General features: G+C 42.4%; 1 protein-coding gene across 1 annotated transcript; it reads left to right on the top strand.

Annotated features, from left to right (window-relative positions):
- The first annotated feature begins 6678 nt into the window (after nt 1–6678).
- LOC131236963 (pentatricopeptide repeat-containing protein At5g39980, chloroplastic) lies at nt 6679–21909 on the top strand. Its single transcript, XM_058234549.1, has 2 exons — nt 6679–9122; nt 21583–21909. The coding sequence occupies exon 1, from the start codon at nt 6927–6929 to the stop codon at nt 8994–8996; it is 2070 nt and encodes a 689-aa protein (XP_058090532.1). The 5' UTR covers nt 6679–6926; the 3' UTR covers nt 8997–9122; nt 21583–21909.
- The last annotated feature ends 339 nt before the right edge of the window (nt 21910–22248 follow it).

The raw sequence follows: 22248 nt of genomic DNA, 5'->3' as shown, positions 1-22248 counted from the left end.
CAATGTGGCTTGTGATTGTATAAATTGGGGGAGCATTTCTTACGTTGCCTTCACTCCTTGTGCCAGTTCTTGGATGCAGGTCACCGACACAACTTCTGTAGGATGGGTTTGTAAAGGTTGAGTGTCTTCCATGTCGAGAGCGGGGAAGTGATGAACTTTTTCCTCATGGTCAGCCATGGCTATCTACGATTTGGTGTGAATTATGTTGTAATAAGAGAGGATTTTTTTTAGAGTGCCTGACTCATAGAGGTGCTTTAAAAAAAAAAGTTTTTTTAGTTTTTGGAATGGATGCAAATGCATATGCAAGTGTGCGATAATTGATATTTATCAGGAATTTGTAAGATCTTGTTTTTCAAGTCGGGTTTAGAGTCGTCATTCTGTGGACGCTGGATTCTAAATGGATTCAACTTGCTTCTGTGAGTTTCCTCTCTCTCTCTCTCTCTCTCTCTCTCTCTCTCGGGCTTTGGGAGCTATGGTTAAGAGCGCGTTATGTTTAACTAAAGTTGTCACTAACCAATTACTTTGAATCTACAGTCAATTAGACCTTGTACAAATGCTTAAGACTGAGAATCCGAAAATCCATTGCCCTAAGATGACTCATGAGTTTGTGTTCTAAAGATTCTGAGTAAGGGATCACGGTTACAAAGAGGGAAAGTGTTAGGCACCCACTTTGACCGTACGAGTGTACGATCTCTACTTCATAATATCTAACTAATTTATATGAGATAGGATTAATCCTCACACAACAAAGATGAATTAATGATTATAATGACTAATCTGTTTAAATTTCTGATGGGCATGATCCGATTATATCGACAAGTCGCGAAGCATACATTTGAACTAACTGAGTGCTAAGTACTATGTATATGGAATTGTGATGTGTAGGATGTTTGATGCTGTATTGATGCTTATGAAAAACAGAAGCTAATTGGCAGAGTTTCTGGTGGGCAAGCTCTGATTATATCGCATGGCAAGCCACATAGCATACGTCCGAGCCATTTAGATGTGATAAAATAATGTAATGCAATGCAGTGATGGTGTATTTGATGAGTAGAGGGGTTGAGAAGGGAATGAGTATTGCACAATGTTAATGCTCATAATTAGATGAAATCGATTGAGGTTTGAATGGTTAGACGACGATAGTATATCACAAATGTTAGATCGAGTGGCTTGAATTAGGACTTAGGTAGCTCAGGAGACTTAGACTCTGACTAGGTTAGGCTAGACCAGGGCTAGACTCTCTTTCTCTTGCTCTCGCTTTCCTCGATGGATAGGATGGGATGACTAGATAGCTAAATCCCTATGGGATGAGGATGTTTTGAAATGGGAGTGGATGCTTGAAATGGAAATGAGTACCTAAAATGGGAATTAATGCCTAAAATGGGAAGGGAATGGGGTTATTTATAGCTCCCAAATCCGGTTTTCTTGTAATTCTTGCCAAGTTCAAGGGTAAAATATGGCTGGATGGTTTGTATTTGAGATTTTCATGTGGCATCATCTTAGTAGTTGGATGGGTTGGTAAAATGGTAAATATGGGTTTAGAGAGGGGCATAAGAGTATATATACATTTGTCGCACACTTAGGATTCACAAAGGGAGACTCCACATGCTTGGAGGGTGTTTGCCAAAAGAGGAGGCATGCTACCTGGGTGACACCACCCCCTTGTGGGACCTATTTTGGAAGGAGTCCTCACTCAAGCATGTGGGGGGTTTTGTCTTTTGCTTTACCAAGTTCAAGTTGTTGCCCCACCTCTGGTTTCGGGCTTTGGCTCGGGCTTAGTTTAGGGTTGGGCTTGACAAAGTGAGTTGACTTGGTTATTGGATTGGGTAGGCTGATCAGGTTAGTTGACTCGGTGAGTCAACTCACTAAGTTGACTCGAGGTTCTAGGGTTTTAGGGTCCTAGAGTTTCAAGACTAGACGGATTAGGTTGAGTTTATGGTTTAGGATTATAATTCTTAGTGTTTAGGCCTCTAGGGTTAGGATTCATGATTAGGGTTTAGGTTGACCATCCATTGGTTCAATCTTAAGTAGCTTATTGGCCCGGGGTGGGGTGTCTACAAGTTAAACTTCAGTAAAGAACATATCCAAGAGTTTGGCAGACAATGTAAGATGATACAGGGTAATGAGTGCATTTTGGGCAAGTTCAAGAAATGTTGGTCAGACCAGATCGACCAATACAGGGGTCAACCAAAACAATACTGTTCAAATCGTCAGGATTCCTCGAAAAGTTGAAAAAGCAAACATCACGGATAACCATCTCTTGACAGCCTAAGAAACCTTGGAAACCCAGACGATTTGGCTAAAAAAGATTCCTCGCATGACCCAAGGATGATTCATGGGTCACATTGGCACTCCCATAACCTGATTCACATAGATGATGACCAATCTCTTAGGATGTCCGGACATCTCAAAAGTATATAAACAATGATAAAGCCATATTTTTCCAACTCCAATGGTATCAAGGGTCCACAAAAATTGAATCAAAAGGTTCCTCAGCATCCCCCAAAGACAATCACCGGACTTGATAAGCCAATATTCGAAGACTAGCAATGTACAAAACCTCAACAACATTGTAACCTTAAAAATGATTGTTACAGTCTAAAAAGTGACAAAACTCTTACACATACACTTGAGCTACCCGTTATAAAAGAAGCAACCCGTCGTGGTGATAATAACCCACCCACCGTGGGTGGGCCCTTTATCAAAAGTAAAAAAGCAAGGTATGGGTCTTCAACCGGTGCTTGAAACACCAGTTGAGGGTCTATATAAACCCCAACGCATTAGACCATAAAAAAGGTAGGGAAAGGGAAATAGAGCTGTTAAGATGTCTATAGATCAATTGTGCCTACTCGCAAGGATCCGGCGAGATGTTGCTTTTTATAGCTTGACAATCTTGATAACGTCTCTCCTTTTCCCACATAGGAAGCGCACTTAATTCAAGTTGAAGAAGATACTGAAGGCAAAAGAGTAGAGTTAGAATCAAGACATTCAATCACCCCTTTTACTTAAAAAAAAGGGTGTCTGATTTTTCCTTTTCGTTCTCACATTTTGGGTCACCTACACATTCCAACAAGGTCACAGCATACTGACATTCACACACCTTTCTTACACCCTTCTCTATCTGCGTTTTTTATTCTTGCCTACCCGGGGTCATATTACCCTGCTATGCATGAATGGAGACTTCAAATTAATGATTGGATTTGCCATGTGTCACTAAGGAAAAATTACCATCCCCTTAGAAAAATATAAGAATCAGAATCCCAAAGTTTATTCCATTTCTTTAAATTTTATTACGCGAATAAACGTATAAAAAAGGCCCCCATGGGGTGGAGCTATCTCTCCATTTCCAAGTTAAATTCTCGAGAAACAAATGTTACATGCAAATTATTTGAATAATTGAAACATGACTTTTATCTAACTATTGTGCTGAAGTTACACATGGACATTGATTGAAATTTGTAAATCATCAACAAATGTCTTTGGACTGTCTCAACAATGGCCCACTCGATGTTTTGACTTGGTTGCACCATTCATTATTGGCCTGGGGATTGGGATAGATTTCAAGCCCCAGCCCAGTCCTCAAGCCAAGTTTAGGGTGATGGGGCGGGCCACCTGCCCATTGCCACCCCTACGCATGGTGGCGAATCTCTTTTTTGACAATTTCTTGGAATATTTTTGGGATATTTGCAAACTCGAAGTTTTTCTCAAAATATTATTAAGAAAAATCTTGCTGAAAATTAAATTATTTAATATATATACACACACACCATGAGGTCGAGCTATGTGGACTCACAATAATGTGTGTTGGGCATCCACACCGTGCATTTGGTGGTCTCCCCTAGTTTATAGGATATCCCAAAAATCAGTCTGAACTTAGGCGGGTCACACCATTTAAAATTGTTTGAAAACATGCCTAAAACATCTAAACAAACTTGGTAGGGCCCACATGAGTATTGGATACGGCAGAAACTTGGTGTGACCCCTCGTCCAAGTGGGACATACACAATGGATAGGCTGGATGTCTAAACCACATCTCAGTGGGCCCTATAAATGATCATGAGGGGTTCAATGTGTGGGTAACCACTCTCAATTGTTGTTTGTGGTGTGTCCCACTTAAATCACGAGTTGGTGTGATTTTTAGGCCTGTGGCCCACCATGGAATGGTGCATCTAATTGATGGGGTGGATTTCTGAGATACATCATGGTGGGGCCCACACATCTCAAGTGCCTCATAGTAATATATCAATTTTCTTGACGGTTTCAATTGATTTTTTCTTCTTTTTGTACCAGTATCGGAATAACGATGTGATATTTGAAAATTGACCGATAATTTGAAAATATCACAATAATATGATAATATTGGTTAGTGTATTTTTTTGTGGTATTATCTTGAGATTTTCAAAATCTCAATTATATTTGTCATGTTGCTCTTAGGCAGACTATTTTGTTTAAGTCTTATATGAGTAACTAAAGGTAAGAGCATTAAAAAAAAAAAGAAAAGAAGAAAGAAAGAAAGAAAAAGCATAGCAAAGAGAGTATGATGATCCAAAGTTTGAAATAATATTATTGAGACTAGTTTTTGCATATCATCCATCCATGGCAAGCCTATCATATAAACCCTTAGGTGTATGGAAAGGTTTCCATACACACAACCCATTTGATTATTTTTGTGCATGTTTAATTGAATCAAATAAAGGTTATTGGTGGCATAAAATAAAAATTAAAGCCTAACAAAAAGATTAAAATGACAAATGGATCATATAGTTCAATTGAGAATCACACTTTCTAGGTATTGTTTGTCTAAGGCAAGCCCATTATATAAACCCCTTGATGTATGGAAAGGTCTCCATGTCCTGTCATGTAGTCTAATAAAAAACCATCATGTGGTGACATTATGTGTTTGGCACACATGAAATCATACTCGCTCTCAAAGAAATCTTCGGTTGATTTTCCTTCGACATTATACATTTCGTTATTAATGTAATTGAACAAGCCCTTACGCATGTCTTTAGGAGGATGAATATTTGTATGGCACATGACCATGATCAACGTGCCCATTTACGAGGCAATGTACCCGACATGTTTATAAAAACTTGCCGGAAGAATGAATCTAATCACAAATATGTCGATGATATTTTCAGTGAGGCTGTCTTTCACAATCCTTCCAAAATGGGAGACGTTCGGAGAGTCAACAACACTCGAGAATGTTCTAAAACCAATTCAATTGTGGTTCAGACCTAAGTCGAGAAAGATAGACACATTAGTTTGGTCAGATTCCCCATTCCATATATTAATCAGAATCAAGAGTATGAGAGAACTATATCTAACTTGGCCTGATATAATAGATTAATATCAAGTGTCAAATCCCTCCTCACTCGAAACCATTACCTTACAAATGGTTAAATGAAGGAGGTGGTTTGATTTGGACCGTCCAACACCTCGAAGTTGATAAGGTGGGCAATCGGTAAAGATGTTGACTGGCCGTGATCGCTCCAAGTTTAGCCCTTGAGGTTAGTGGATCTTGATTTAGCTATCTTCATTAGAAAAATTTTGGTGGTTTCGAGCTTGATCTTTAGTAGACCATGAGCCAACGAGTCTAGGTTTGTACGGAGTCCTTTTTCCGAATCCAAGTTACCAATTTTGGAGCAATAAAGGGGATTTCCATATCCAGAACTGTGATGTGAGCACGATGGATCCATAAGTAACAAGGAAGCCCAGTGAGGGGTTTCACTACATCGACAAAGTTATAAAAGGAGCACACGAAAAAGAGCTTGATGCCCCACGTCAAACACATCTATCTACTTTTGTTTATCTTTCATTTCCTTACTTTAGTTTAGCATAGGTAGCTATTGTATAGCGGCTTTCGCTACAATATCTTAGGAGTATTGGTAAATATCCTCAACCTTAAGTGGTAGGATCATGTCCATTTGAGTGTCGATTCGGTTGTTCATATCAGTTTAGTCACATCCTGCTGACTACCCGCCTTGATTGTTTGTTTTGATAGGCGAATCAGGTATTTATCTTAATTTAATTTTGCTTTCTTTTATTTATTTAGTTTATTATTATTTTTTCGATTGTAATGGACCACACATTTTGAATATTAATAAAACTAACATTGTTTAGCCTTATTTTATTTATTTGTAAACTCTCGTTTATTTGAAAGGCACACAAACTTAAAAATTGATGAAAGAAAAAGTCCTTAAGGCTATAAAATCACATCTATTGTCACATGGCAAAAAAAACTCATTTGGAAGGGCTAACTCATATCTTTTCACAATTGCATGAATGGAGTATAAACTGGTGGTTGGGAGGATAATTGGATCCCCATCTAGTCTTTGATTTGTCCTGGGTCAATAATTGGATCCCCATCTAGTCTTCAATTTGTCCTGGGTCGATAATTGGATCCCCATCTAGTCTTTGATTTGTCCAAATCTACAGAGGGGACACCAACAATTCAATCAAAGCCTTTTAGTCAAGCAGACCCCAGCCCACCCATGCATTTTTACTCTCACACGAACAACTCGGTCTCTGGCTCACACGCGTGGATTACTTTAATTGAATCGACATCAATACATTTAGATTATTCTTTTGCATATCCTAAGCAACTAAAACTAATACGTGAGGTGAAGTTTAAAAACAGAAACGCATAAAGAAAATACAAATGATTATTTTGAGCAAGTGCCTTCCAACACACCTGTAAGCTGATTCACCACCCAGTCGGGGCCAGCCCAGGCCATTAATCATTGGCCTAGGCACGGGCGCCGTGGTCTTAGCCCAGTGTCTAGCTCGCCCAGCCCATTGCCGCCTACTTCTAAGGCTTCAGCAACCAAATGCACCCTGTTGCAGATACACAGATGCTTTCAGAACCGCTGGCAATCTACTGTCTTTCATTCTCCCTCTAAATATACCCTGCAATCTCTACAGTCATGCTAGAGACGATCGCCTTCCTTCATTCTGTCTCTATCACTGCTGCTACTCCCAACGACTCATTGGCGAGATGGAATTTCTCTGCTTCCTTCTCATCAAAAACACGAGCAGCAGCAGCAGCTGCGTCTTCTTACAGCAGGAAAGATGTATGGAGGCGAAGAAAATCAAATACCCCAACCCCACCCCAACCACCACCTCTCCGTCCTCATCGTCGCGATCACCACCGTCCACGCCATTCCCGCCAAAATCAGCAGCCGCAGCAAATGCCGTACTACTGGGACCACAACATGGACATGGAGGAGCTGATCCGCTCCTTAAGCCAAACGACGACCCCGGACGAGCTCCACGCTCTCATGTCCCCCTACGCACCTGGCGCATCCAAGAATCTCTCCCTCAGATTCATGGTCTCCGTCCTCTCCCGCGAGTCTGATTGGCGCCGCTCCCTTGCTCTCCTGGACTGGATGCTCGACCGCGCTTCCTACCCTCCCTCCATCTTCGCCTACAATGTCGTTCTCCGCAATGTCCTCCGCGCTCGCCAGTGGGAGCTTGCTATGGGCCTTGTCGACGAGATGCGCCGACACCGCTCTCTCGCTCCTGACCGATTCACATATTCCACCCTCATCGCTCACCTCGGCAAGGCGGGCCTTCTTGATGCCGCCCTCTCCTGGCTTCAGCAAATGGAGCAGGACCGCGTCTCCGCCGACCTCATTCTCTACAGCAACCTCATTGACCTTGCCCGCAAGCTCCGTGACTACTCCAAGGCCATCTCCCTCTTCTCCCGCCTCAGGCGTTCTGGCATCTCTCCCGACCTCATTGCCTACAATTCCATGCTCCATGTATTCGGCAGGGCGAAGCTTTTTCGTGAGGCCCGCTGCCTGCTCGACGAAATGCAGTCATCTGGTGTGCCACCTGACACTGTCAGCTACTCCACCTTACTGGCTGCTTATGTCGATGATGGCAGGTTCGTTGAGGCATTGTCCATATTTTCTGAGATGAATGCCTCCCGCTGCCCTCTTGACCTCACGACCTGCAACATCATGATCGATGTCTATGGCCAGTTGGACATGGCAAAGGAGGCAGACCGCCTGTTCTGGAGCTTGAGGAAGATGGGGATTGAGCCAAGTGTTGTCAGCTATAATACCATCTTGAGGGTCTATGGTGAGGCTGAGCTCTTTGGTGAAGCCATCCACCTCTTCCGGCTGATGCAGAGGAAGGGCATCGAGCAGAATGTTGTTACTTACAACACCATGATAAAGATCTACGGCAAGTCTCTGGAGCACGAGAAGGCGACCAATCTTGTGCAGGAGATGCAGGAGAGAGGGATTGTGCCCAATGCGGTCACCTACTCGACGATCATCTCGATATGGGGGAAGGCGGGGAAATTGGACAGGGCGGCAACGTTGTTCCAGAAGCTGAGAAGCTCCGGTGTCGAGATTGATGATGTCCTTTACCAGACGATGATTGTTACGTATGAGAGAGCAGGTTTGGTTGCACATGCCAAGCGGTTGCTCCATGAGCTCAAACACCCGGACAACATCCCCAAGGAGACGGCAATCACGATTCTTGCAAATGCTGGTCGGCTTGAAGAGGCCACCTGGCTTTTCCGCCAGGCGTTTGATGCTGGAGAGGTGAAGGATATATCGGTCTTCAGATCTATGATTGACCTCTTCTCGAGGAATCGGAAGCACAGGAATGCTGTTGAGGTGTTTGAGAAGATGAGATCAGTTGGGTACCTTCCCAGTTCTAACACCTTCGCTCTTGTGCTGAATGCTTATGGGAAGATGCAAGAATTTGGCAAGGCTGAGGCTATTTACGAGGAGATGCAGGAAGAGGATTGTATGCTTTCGGATCAAGTGCATTTTCAAATGCTGAGCCTCTTGGGTGCACAGCGGGATTTTAAGGCATTGGAGTCTTTATTTGAGAGGCTAGACTCTGATCCGAACGTTAACAAGAAAGACTTGCATCTTGTTGCTGCTGGCATTTACCAGAGAGCGAATCGTTTAGACGATGCATCTCGCATCACCAATCAGATAAGCAGAGCAAGGATCTCAAGTGCATCCTCTTCATAGACTGTAAAGACAAGTTAAGCGATCACTGCAATGGCAATGATGGCTACTATTCTAAAATGCAAAGGCAGGCGCGTTGCTCACTCTTGTTTCCCCTAACTCTATCATCAGCAACAACAATACCACCGAGTAAGAATAGAAACTCCTCTCTCCCTTCTTTTCTTTCACACTCATCTGTCTACTATCTTTTCATGACCATTTTCTGCATGGAAAATGGAGTCCATTCCATCCCAAAACCAGGCATTTTCTTCTCCAATCTTTCATGATCGTGGCTGCATTTAGATAATAATAATCGCAGAATGATCATAAACAGCAGCAACCCATCTGATGCAAGCAAATCAAAGAATTAGAACTAAATTTGAATAAATCTGAAACTACTTGCAAAAATAAGGCTCCAATCTTCTCCAGTAAGTCGCATGCTGTGATGAAAGACCAAATAAAAAGGCTGTTTGTATACACAAACAGCCTTATAGTCGAACCTAGTATTCACATTCACCACCATATTCTCCAGGGAAGAAAATCTTAAATAACTTGCTTTAAATCAGAAATAATCTGGAGTATGTCTATTTGTATGGGATTAGGTTTATTAATAGACCTTTTTAATAAAGGAATCTCAATGAAACTTAAACTAGATCCTATTGGTTAACCAATAGGATCTAGTTTAAGTTTCATTGAGATTCCCTGGTTCTCTTAAAGGTTGTCCTAATATAGAGCTGGGCATCGAGTTGAGTTGGACTGAGTTAGGGCTGACCCGACTCGATCTGGTTTTGAAATAGGCCTGACCCGAACTTGACTTGACTAGGTATCGAGTCCAGCATGCCTGACCCAATCTGAGTCCGGGTCTGGCCTAGACTAATCTGGACGGAGTCCGACCTGGTCACAAGTACCGAGTCGGCACCGAGTCGGGTCAGGTGCAGTGGGTATCCACGGGCTGAAATCACAACTCAAAAGTTAGATTCACTTGCCAAACTTGCAGCCTCTCCATCAGCTACACAGCATCTCATATTTGAAATGTCTGATTTGAGTTTTTTTTTAATATATATGTACGAGTCGAGTTTCGGTTCGAGTCGAGTTAGTTTTGGGTTGAGTCGAGGTACTGGGTGACTCGAACTTGACTTGGTTTGAGTTTGGATTGGATGAAGTCAACTCAATTCGGCTCGACTCACCCACTCGGTTCTGATCGAGCTGGATCTGAACGAGTCGGATGACTCGAGTTTGCTGAGTCGAGTCGTCCCGGGCCCAGCTCTACCTAAATATATTCAAACTGTAATAAGATACCTAAAAGTTGTAAATAGATTACTCCAACTATACTTCCCTATGCATCAGCTTAAGGAGATATTCCATACAATCATATTGACTTTAGAGGCTGTATGGTGATGAAAATCTCATTTGGCATGTAAAATCCTCAAAATTAAGCAAAAGTAGGTAGATAGACACGTTTAATGCCATCTGGGATTCCTGTTTCAGCTGGAACTCCCAACATATCGGCCATATAGTATATAGCTGAACCTGTAACAGCTGTACAGTTGTATTTAGACATTAAATAGGGCAATCAGTTGACATAAAAGGGTGATTAATACCATTATGAAATCCTATTTCTACTAACATACTTTCTATATCATCCTGGGCCATGTATACCAATCGCTTAACCGTACCTTGCCATATGTGCTGTACGGTTGCTTATACAAGCCACAATTTGAATAATCAATTGGTATAGAACGCTGAAATAATTGCCCAATTGGACTTGTGGACTCCACAATCCAATCGCTTACTTCAGACCGTCCGATTGCATTTGGGGACCCACAGTCGAATTGGACAATTTCTTTGTCTCGATCTCCTATAGGCTACCTGGTGTGGCATGATGCATCTGTTTTTGGATATGTATGGTCCTGGATGCATCATCGTCTGTGCTTATTATAGTTCCAAATATTGGGGTCATATCAGCCAATGGCCAATACAGTTGTATCAGATACATATTGGTCTGTACTGATACATGAAACATGGTGAAACTTGTCCTTTCAGAAGTTGGTTGGCATATTGGCTCGTATCTGCCATGATAACCCTGCATATCTTGACATGGTCAAGATGCTTATAAGGGTACATTTTTCAATCTTTTTTCCATTTTCCTCTCAATTTTCTCGTTCTCATTTCAACCATTTTTTTAACATGGACAAAAACTTTATTAAATCAAAGATAAGAGAGTAGAACGAAGTGAAACCAGTCCGCTAGTGACCCTCTCGTCGCTAGAATAGGGACAGACCGATCAACTCAAAACACTGAGGGGATTGAAAATACCCCTCACAATCAGAACTCTCCATCTTCCCTAACCCTTCCACTCCTTCATAATCTCCTAGAAAGAAAAGCCCCGGAATTCATCTCTAGCTAGAGCCACCCTGATAACATAAAGACAAGACCCCTCTCAATTGCACTGATTGACTTGGTATTGTTTTCGAAACTGCTTCTATTCCTTTCGCGAGGCTCCACATGATATTATAGGGGACCATCTTCCATTAAACACTGCTTCTCCCTCAAAGCAAACCCCCATTCCATCCATTGATAACATTATGGAGGGAGCCCTTCAGGACCCATGCAATGCTGGAAAAACTGAAGAGTGATTCCACACTTCCTTTGCAACAACACAATGGAGGAACAAATGATTGACGCTTTCTTTGTGGTTGTGGCACATGAAGCACATGTTGGGCAGAGCCCAAATATGTTTCTGCAGATTGTCCATGGTGAGAATCCTGTTCATTATAGCTATCCAAGTGAAGGCCCGGACCCTTGGCGGGATGGGGGCCTGCCACATAACATTTGGATGGTACATTGTTTTCCAAGGAGAGTCTGAGAAACATCGAATTTGCCGAAAATTGACCATTTGAGGCGAGAGTCTAGTTTTTCCTGTCTTTAGCCTGTGTATCAATAACCGTTCCACTCAACAGTTCCGTGAGATCTTCAAAAAGGCTGCACCCGTCTTCCATTGTATATCTTCTCAACTTGATGGTCCAAACAATAGCCCATCCAAGCAATTCATAACAATTGCTGACCGTTCAAGGAAAATAGATGATGGAAAAGAATCACAAGCGGAGACTCATTGATCCACAGTTCTAGCTAGAACTGAACGTTATTGCTTTTACTAACTATGAACTGCACAGTGCACACCTCTCTTGAATTCTCTCCACTTTGCGAATCATGTAGTTATTTGGCTTTCCTTCATGCCTACCCATCTTGTTAAGAAAAAAGAACAAAAATTCCTAAAACTAAAATATCCGTATGGTAGGGTGTGAAATCCGACCCCTGGATCTATGGTCAGGGTGCGGTCATGCCGCTCCTGCATTCGTAGTGCATTAGAAAATGGGTCCGATGGACCTAACGTTCATCCACATCAACTCCCCCGCTTCGGTACTCTGTCGGCGATGCCTCCTCTGGTACAAGCTAAAGGGTGCACTACTGATGTCCACATCAATTCTCCTCGGGTAGGAAGAATTCGTCACTGGCAAAAGTGAACTCCTGTATCTCTCGAGCAAATCGAGGTCTATGCGCTGCAGCTTTGCCTCTGTGATACAAGAGTTATCTCTAATGGGCCTATTCCTCCATTTGACTAGGAATTTCTGGAAACCCCCAGAGCGAGTGGAAACCGCCTCGGAGTCCAAAATTTCCTCTATCTTGTCTCTTCTCGGTGCAAGTGGAAGAGAATGTAAGATGGATAGGGGGGTCTAGGAAGAAACAGGGGAACCAGTGGATAGAGGTAATGGCTCGTGAAAGGGAACTAGATCTTCCACATTAAATGTGAAACCAATGCCCATGGTAGTAGGGATATCAACAACATAAGCATCAACCTTTTTAGAATTTTATGTGGGTCTATGCTACGAGCAAAAAGCTTCTTCACAGATCCATGTGAAAACCAATCAGACCTAATATGAACCATGATGTCATCTCCAAGTTGAAGTTTCCTATATCTCCTGTGTGTGTCAGCATAAAGTTTATAATGTTCATTACTTGAATTAATCTTCCTCCTGATTTCACTATTCAATGCATGTATATGTTGGGTGAATGACTCTCCTAACTCTGAAGGACGATGTGGGGTAGCCATGGGGATCAAATCTATGGGGGCTCAGGGTCTAAGACCTGAAACAATTTCAAACGAGCTCATTCCTGTGGACCTGTTCACTGAAGAATTATATGCGAACTCTGCTGTGGGAAGAACAGTGTCCTAGGTCCTGTGGTGGTCTCCAACTAGACAACTTAACAAATTCCCTAGGCTATGGTTCACTAACTCTGTTCGACCATCTGATTGGGGGTGATATGCTAAAGAAGACTGGAGCCTTGTACCCAAAAGATGCCGGAGAGTCTTCCAAAAATAACTAGTGAACCTAGTATCTCTATCAGACACGATGGATCTAGGTACTCCATGGAGTCGGACAACCTCCCGAAAGAATAACTTAGCAGCGTGGGAGGCATCTGAGGTCTTATAACAGGGTAGGAAATGGGCCATCTTAGAAAATCGATCAACAACCACGAGTATGGAGTCGTGCTTATGTATAGTCTTGGGAAGCCCAAGCACGAAGTCCATATTGACATCTTGCCACGGGGCATGTGGAACTGTCAAATGAGTATATAAACTTGTATTTTGCTTCCTCTGCTTCGCCAGTTGACATGTCCGACATTGTCCTACAATCTTAGCCACATCTCACTGGAGATTAGGCCAATAGAAACGATTAGACACAAGGGCAACTGTTTTATCTCGACCAAAGTGACTTGTCATCCCTCCAGCATGCAGCTCCCAAACTAGAAAATCACGGAGGGATGTACGTGGGATACAGAGCTTGTCCCATTTAAAAAGATATCCATCTGTAAGAATGAACTTTGCACTCCTCGAGGGCGGGTCACTAGACAATGACGCATAAATGATCCCAAAATCAGGACAGTTTGAGTACTCACCCTTGAGTTGCTCAAAACCTGTAACTTCAATACTCATGGACCGCAGCGTCATGATACGATGGCTAAGCGCGTCAGCAACCTTATTCTCTTTTCCGGCCTTGTGATTTAGCACAAATGTGTACTCTTGAAGAAATTGTGCCCACTTGGCATGCCTAGGGCTCAACTTCTTTTGAGAGCTAAAAATTTCAAGGCCTCATGATTAGAGAATAGGACGAATTCTTGCAGTAATAAATAATGCCGCCAATGGCGCAATGATTGTATAACCGCATAGAACTCCTTGTTATAAGTGGAGTAATGTTTTTTAGCATTTTCAGCTTCTCATTGAAAAAGGCCACAAGATGTCCCTCTTGGCTTAACACTCTGCCTATGGCAATTGCTGACGCATTACATGCTACCTCAAAGGCTTTGCTAAAGTCAGGTAGACGCATGACTGGCGCTTCCGTCTTCTTCTTAATTTATGAAAAAGCCCATGCTGCGGCTTTAGTCCATTGAAACTCCCCTTTTCGTATGCAATTTGTGATGGGAGCCATAATCGAGCTAAATCCACGGATGAACCGCCGATAGAACGTAGCTAAGCTGTGAAAGCTTCGCATGTTGTGTATGGTACACGGCTCGGGCCAATTGACAATGGCCTTGACTTTCTCAGGGTTTGCAGGCATACCCTCTTACGATACCACGAACCCTAGGAAGATAACACGGGATGTTAAGAAAGAACACTTCTTGAGGTTTACATTGAACTTTTCTATGCGTAAGGCGTTGCAGACCTGCCTCAAGTGCTCGATGTGTTGGTTAGGGAACGTATTATAGATGAGGATATCATTGAAGTACACAATTAAAAACTTGCCCATAAAGGGTTGCAGCACCTGGGTCATCACCCTCATAAACGTACTTGGGGCATTGGTTAACCCAAATGGCATAACCAGCCACTCGTACAACCCGTCCTTCTTCTCGAAGACAGTTTTCCATTTATCTCCCGTGCGAACATGAATTTGGTGATAACCACTCTTGAGGTCAATTTTCGAAAAGATAGTAGAGGTGACTATTATGTCAAGCATGTCATCGAGCCTCAGGATGGAAAACCGAAACTTGACAATGATCTTGTTTATGGCTCTACTATCCGCACACATGCGCCACGTGATGCAGGACATGAAATTAAATATGAGGTGCAAGATTACAAGCTTTAGATCATACCAATTTCTAAACGATCACAAAAAAATTGTGGCTTCGCACCACGGTAGTTAGTCCTTCGAGGAAGGGAGGGTTTCGCACCCAATTAGCTTCTTCAACTCAGAGGCATAGAGAAGAAAAAATGCAGAATTTTATTCATAAGCTTCAATGAAAAAAAATGTACATGGGGTTGCCTATTTATAAGAAAGCTCTAAACCCCAAAAGCCGCGCATGTGTGCACACTAAGACTTAGAGATGAAGTAACAAAAATAACAATTAATCAATGCAATCAAAACCATTCATGATGTTTCTAATAGCAATAATAACCAAAACTCAAAATCCTAGATCATCTAGGGCAGTGGGCCACGATCATGAGATTTAATGGTTTTGATCCACATGATGATCGAGTCCACTCCAATGATTCATAGCATAGCCCCCTAACTAAGAGGTCCTCCATATATATCGTCGTCGATCCATATCGCTAGTGGGGCCTTCCTCCTCATTGAGTACATGCGTAGGGTGGGGGGGGCGTGCGCATAATGTCCCCATCACCACGTCTTGTCTTTCTTGGGCGTAAGAAGCACGGGCACGGCGCACGGGCTCAGACTCTCACGAATGAATCACTTTTTAAGCAATTTATCCACCTGCCTCTTCAACTCAGCATGCTCGGTGGGGTTTAGTCTGTAGTGAGGGAGGTTTGTTAGGGTCGCCCCTGGGACGCGATCTATCGCATGTTGAATGTCTCGCATCGGTGGAAGCTCATCAGGAAGGTCTTCAGGGAAGACGTCCCGAAACTCCTCTAGGACTGGACGAGCCTCCTGGGGTATCCCTATAACAACCTCAGGTGTACTTTCCCTAGCCAGTAAGCCGTACACCATAATCCCCGCCTTGGTCTCTCTCTCAAACTCATTAGCATTTATGATGTGGAGAGACTTCGACTAAGGCGCCCTTTGACTTTTAGGACCCCCTGGGGACGTAACATCTTTCGCTCATGTTGACGATTTGGGAGGGAGCGAGCTTAAGACAAGCTTCTTTCCTTCATGCTTAAATACACAGTTATTCATACACTCGAATATTGTGACATGTTTGTCATAGAGCCGTGACCTTCCTAAGATGATATGACCAACGTCCATTGTGACCACATCACACCACAACTTGTCCTTGTATGGTTCAAACTCAATCGGAACAAGGCATCGCTGGGTCACAGGGAGGGATGTCACATCCACCCAAGAAACTCTGTATAGGTTTGGGTGAGGGACTGACATCAACCCCAGGCGACTCAAAGTAACTGGGGAAACTACATTCTCACAGCTTCCGCTGTCTATGATCACTTTGCAGCTTTTTTCTCCGCACTTGGCATAAGTTCTGCGCCAATCTTCGCTTTCCTTCATCTGGGTCAAGGTACACCTCACCACTACAAGTGAGATAGTCTCCACAGTATCATCCTCAGCATCACTAGCCGGGTCAAGGGAGGGGATGATGATCTCCTCATCATTCTGGTCACCATCAACTTTATTTGCCACTTCTTCTTCTGTGGGGTGTTCGGAAACAAAGGCTGCCCACCCTTATTTGAACAATCGGCAACGATGTGACTCATGCCACCACAGCGGTATCACTGCCCTGGCATCGTCGACCTACTAATTGGTCCAACCATATTATTACTTCGATTTTTGTTGACTGGTTGGGTACCAGATTGAGCTCCGGGTTGAATTCTGACTTTTGGTCTCGCTCCATGCGGAGCTACTCTTGACATAGTAGGTCAAAAATCAATCCCCCTCACATTGGACTGGCGCATACAGTGCTCCAGTTCCTGCACCACTTGGTAAGCATGTTCCAGATTGGTGACCATGTGAAGCGTGAGCTCCTGCTGAAGCTCAGGCTTGAGGCCCATACGGAAACGGGAGATAACCACAGCAGGGTCTTCATCCACATCGCACCTCATCATATATTCATCGAACTTGGCGATGTATTCCGTCATTATCATGGATCCTTAGCGCAAAATGTGCCATTGATCTAACAGCCTTTGCCTGTAAGAAAGGGGAACATACTTCTCTCGCAACAACTCTTCATCTCAATCCAAAAGAGAACTGGCCCCTCTTTAGATCGCTCACGGCGACGCTCCACATTTTCCCAATATAGTTTTGCTTGGGCCATCAATTTCATCTTGGCGAACTCGACTCGTCGTGGGTTTGGCAGATCGTGCCACTCAAAGAAGTGGTTCAAAACATGTCTGCTAACTAGTAGGAAAAAACTTTGGGATCCAATCTCCCAGTAAAACTGGGGGCGTCAACCTTGATTCCTTTCATGACCTTAGAAACAGGGTCCTTGTGCTCATGATATCTTTATGGGTATTGACAACGCACCTCATCATGGCCCTCCCATTGGGCGGGAAGAACATGATCACGATTGTGTGTGGGTGGTAATGGATATACCCCATCGTGTCTGTTACTAGGCCCACGGGCCTAGCCTGCGCTCAAACCATCCCTAGGCAGATTAGGGCCCACAACTTGGGATTGATTGACAACCCCGGTGTCGGGGGTTTCTTGGGCTCCACCTACAGTAGCGGTTGGAATACCGGCCTCTAGATGCACAGCTCTTTCCTCTAGACGTGTGAACCTACCATCCTGATGCGCAAATTGCTGCGCGATATCATCCCTCAAGATTCAAAATTGTTGATCCATTCTCTTAGTTAGGCCCTTCATAGCCTTGACAAATTGATTGGAGTCCATGGTGTAATAGAGACCGAATCCACGACCAGTGCGCGTGGGCATACACTAGGAATGACATGTGAATGGTCCTAGATCTATGTGCGAGAAAGGGGTAAAAACGATGAAACCAATGCAATACAACTACCTTATATGGCCTCGATGTATATGGAGACTCAACAAAACCTAGGAAAAATGGCTAACTAAACTCAACAAAATATGTCCCCTTTGCAGAGCCGGTCACGCGGGTCGAACTGATGATTTTTAAAATTTGGGTAAAGTGTTTCTGTAGAAAATTATCACTACAAAGATGAATTGACAATAGACTGACCTACGCTAAACCGTCGCTCTGATACCAACTTTGATGCAAGGACATGTGATGACCTAACCCTAGATGCATGTATAATCAGGTTAAAGAATGTTCAAATAAATACACCAATTAATTAACTGTTTCCAATCAAAGGGATCAGGTAAATCTCAACACAAAGATGAGGTCATTCCGTCAGGATCATGCCCCTTAGCATAAAATTACGTAAACGGTAAAAACGGAGGACCTAGAGATATGAGGATATCCTAGATTTAGCATAACTTAGTTCACGGTCAAGATCAGATCTGATTCTACTGACTAACCATCCCTTTTTTCCGTTCAAACTAGAAAGGGGATATCCAGAGAGGAACAAAATGGGTGAAGAATGAAGGGTTTGAGATGAAGAAAGTACAGGTCCTTTTGGTGTCAAAAGAAAAGGAGGATGATTCTTACCTTTTCCTACACCTCGAAGATGTAGAAAGAAGGAAACTTGAAATTGGGGTGGAATCCTCAACACCCAAGGGTCAATCTCGAAATCCTAATCTCTTGAATAAAGAGGAAGAAAAGATACGAATTTCTATTCATTCAATAATAATGAAAATAGTGTTTCTCATAACGTATATATAAGCTATGGAAAAGTAAAAGTGCATTAAAGCCCCTGAAAAGAAGAAAAATAACAAAAAAACAAAAAAAAATAAAGAAAGTGCAATAAAGCTCCTGAAACAAGAAAAAAGAACAAAAACGTCTAAAATTAAAACACCCGTGTGGTAGGGTGTGAAATCCAACCCATGGATCTATGGTCAGGGTGCGGTCATGCTGCTCCTGCATTCGTAGCGCGTCAGAAAATGGGTCCGATGGACCCAATGTCCATCCACATCAACTCCTCCGCTCCGGTACTTTGTTGGCGACGCCTCCTCCTCTGGTACACTTTAAAGGGTGCACCACTGATGTCTGCATCTGATATGGTCCACTTGAGCTTTGAATCTCCTTCATGTTTAGGATCATGCAGTAAAATGAATTGGAGAAATGGATGGATGGAGTGGATATAACACAACCCCAAAGAGCCCGGGATCCCCTTTAACCCATGATAACAAGTGGTGTTCCCTAGAAACCTCTTCTTCATGAGCCTGTCACATTCCTTAGTTTATATGAAATGCAAGTGTGCTCAATGCGATAGTCTGCGCATGCTGGTGTGGCCTTCAAAGCATTTTGCAAGTATACTTGCATTTCTTCACAAAATAATGAGGAAGCTGAAAGGTTGTTGTGGTGGGAGCAAGGAACCATGTCAGCCTGACCACATGGATGCGTTCACGGGCGTGCTCACTACTAAGTAAGTCCCACGTGGGGATCGTGCATGAGATCCATCCTGTCCATTAGGTGCACTGCCTCATGTTCACCTTGGAACTCAAAAATCAGGCCAATCCAAAACTCAGGTAGGCCACATTGTAAGGAAATTTTGGGATTGGACGCCCACCGTTAGTTGATGTCGGGCCCACTGTGGTTTATATATCCCATCCAATCTGTATGTTTGACGTGAATCACCAAGATGAAGGCTTATCTACCTCACAATCACTCATCTAGACATTACCTACACAGTTGGGGTGGTTAGTGACTCAGTTCTTGCACTCCCCTGCACTCATCATGTCAAGGCAGCATTTAGGATTCTTAATACCTAAACTCCGTGCCTGGTAAAGGCCTTTTATATTCCAGTCATGGTCAATTGAAGCAAAGTGGCTACTGTGATGTTGATTGGGCTGAGTCGTCTTTAGACAAAAGGGCCACCATATGCTATTGTACATTTGTGGATAGTAATCTTGTGACATGGAAGAGCAAGAAGTAGTCAGTGGTTGCTTGATCATTTCTAGAAATGGGTTTCAGTACTTATTTATTTATTTATTTTTTTAAAGAAAGGAGTTTTAGTCAATTTTCATGTACTTCCTTATACTGTGATAATCAAACAACTATTCTTATTGCCCCAAATCCTATTTCTGTTTTTCATGAATGGATGGAATGTAGCGAGGCTAACTGTCACTCGATAGAAGCGAAGATTGCTTCCAAGATTTTTTACATTCCATTTGTTTGTTCCAGAGAGCAGTTTGCTTATATTCTGGCTCCTTCCTCTTCTCATTCACAGTTTATCTTGCCAAGCTAGGCATGTATGATATACATGCTCCAAGCTAAGCATGTATGATATCTTGCCAAGCTAGGCATGTATGATTCTTTAATACCGAAACTCCGTGCCTGGTAAAGGCCTTTTATATTCCAGTCATGGTCAATTGAAGCTAAGTGGCTACTGTGATGTTGATTGGGCTGAGTCGTCTTTAGACAAAAGGGCCACCATATGCTATTGTACATTTGTGGATAGTAATCTTGTGACATGGAAGAGCAAGAAGTAGTCAGTGGTTGCTTGATCATTTCTAGAAATGGGTTTCAGTACTTATTATTATTATTATTTTTTAAAGAAAGGAGTTTTAGTCAATTTTCATGTACTTTCTTATACTGTGATAATCAAACAACTATTCTTATTGCCCCAAATCCTATTTCTGTTTTTCATGAATGGATGAAATGTATCGAGGCTAACTGTCACTTGGTAGAAGAGAAGATTGCTTCCAAGATTTTTTACATTCCATTTGTTCGTTCCAGAGAGCAGTTTGCTAATATTCTGGCCCCTTCCTCTTCTCATTTACAGTTTATCTTGCCTAGCTAGGCACGTATGATATACATGCTCCATCTCGAGGGCGAGATCACCAATGTATAAAAGAGATAAGCTCTACATTAAAGAGCATAAAATCTAAAAAAAATACAATGCTAGCTCCAAAAGTATGCTGCAACACAGGATGACTGGAGGCTCTGTATTCTAACTCTTACACTAACTCTCTTCTTCGCCTCTTCCATCTTCTCCCTAAATTACAGTTACTGATCATCATTATCACAGCCATTTCCTTGGTTCCAGCTTCTAATGATTGCTTGGAGAAAATCCAACAACTGGCTGCTTTGCTTATCTAAAGAATTCCCACACAATGAGATGCAGCGTGGTTTGTAAATCACGCTATGAGAAACTTTTGTTTGTTATTACAAAAAGGACATTTAATCTAGAAACCTTTACTGAATTCTCATGGAATTCTTCTTCATCATCTTTTAGTTCCAAAAACCACACCCTCTGCTCTTGAAGATTGCTCATTGTATGTCTACTATGGTACCATTCTTACAGTCTATTTTCGTTTCCACAGTTTATCATGTTTCACTAACCATGTGCTATTAAGATTGCATACGATAAACTGCAATTGCATTTATGAGTAACTCACCAGTGTAGCTATCCATTTATTCAATTTGCATTATCAACATGTAATTTCCTGCCAGTGGATAAGCTATCCACTTATTAAACTTGTACGGAGCATGTATGTGATAGTCATTCAATTTCTATATATTTTATATCCGTGAAGCAGGAATGAATTTTTATTTCGTGATACAGGACTTGCAATTGATCAGCATTTGTATAGAGAGTTTATCTTCTTCAGCTTCCAGGTAACAAGATATTGTGCATATCTTGAATAATTTATTGTATTGATGAAATGTATATTGTGGGGTGGCTGTGAGGGCCGTAATGATTTAAATAAAAGAAAATGAATGAATTAGGTAGTTTCCTTGAGGAATATGAATGAATTAGGAGCAATTGCTGGGACAGGTTTGGGCTGATTAGGGCTGAGAATGAGATTAGGGTTGTTTGGCGGTGTGGATTTGAGTGTATTTGAGTGCATTCGGAATCCAGAAATCATTTGGCAGCATGGATTAGGAGGTATTTGGAATTGGAGGTATTTGAAATACATGGTTTCGCAAATGTAACAAGGGTGTCACTAGGCTACTAATCCATTGTATACGTGGCACACTGATGATACTCCAAAACAATCAAATTTTCGGTTGCATCACTAAAAATTACATCAATAGAATGATCTGAACGGTGCAAACATTGGCCATGTAAATCGATGGTTAGAAAATGTTGGCGAGTCGCTCATTTGTGATCCTATACTTGTGGCCTACCCGAGGCTTGGAATTTTGTCATTTTTGGCCAAAGTATATATTTCAATGGGCTTATTACAATCATTTTGTCAAATATTACATATGCACACTAATCAGGGAT

This window comes from Magnolia sinica, chromosome 2 (genome assembly GCF_029962835.1).
Source record: "Magnolia sinica isolate HGM2019 chromosome 2, MsV1, whole genome shotgun sequence".
Taxonomy (NCBI): Eukaryota; Viridiplantae; Streptophyta; class Magnoliopsida; order Magnoliales; family Magnoliaceae; genus Magnolia; species Magnolia sinica.
This window is presented reverse-complemented; position numbering and strand designations above follow the sequence as displayed.

Coding starts and splice junctions, on each gene's coding strand:
- LOC131236963 (XM_058234549.1), top strand. CDS start 6,927: ATGCTAGAGACGATCGCCTTCCTTCATTCTGTCTCTATCACTGCTGCT.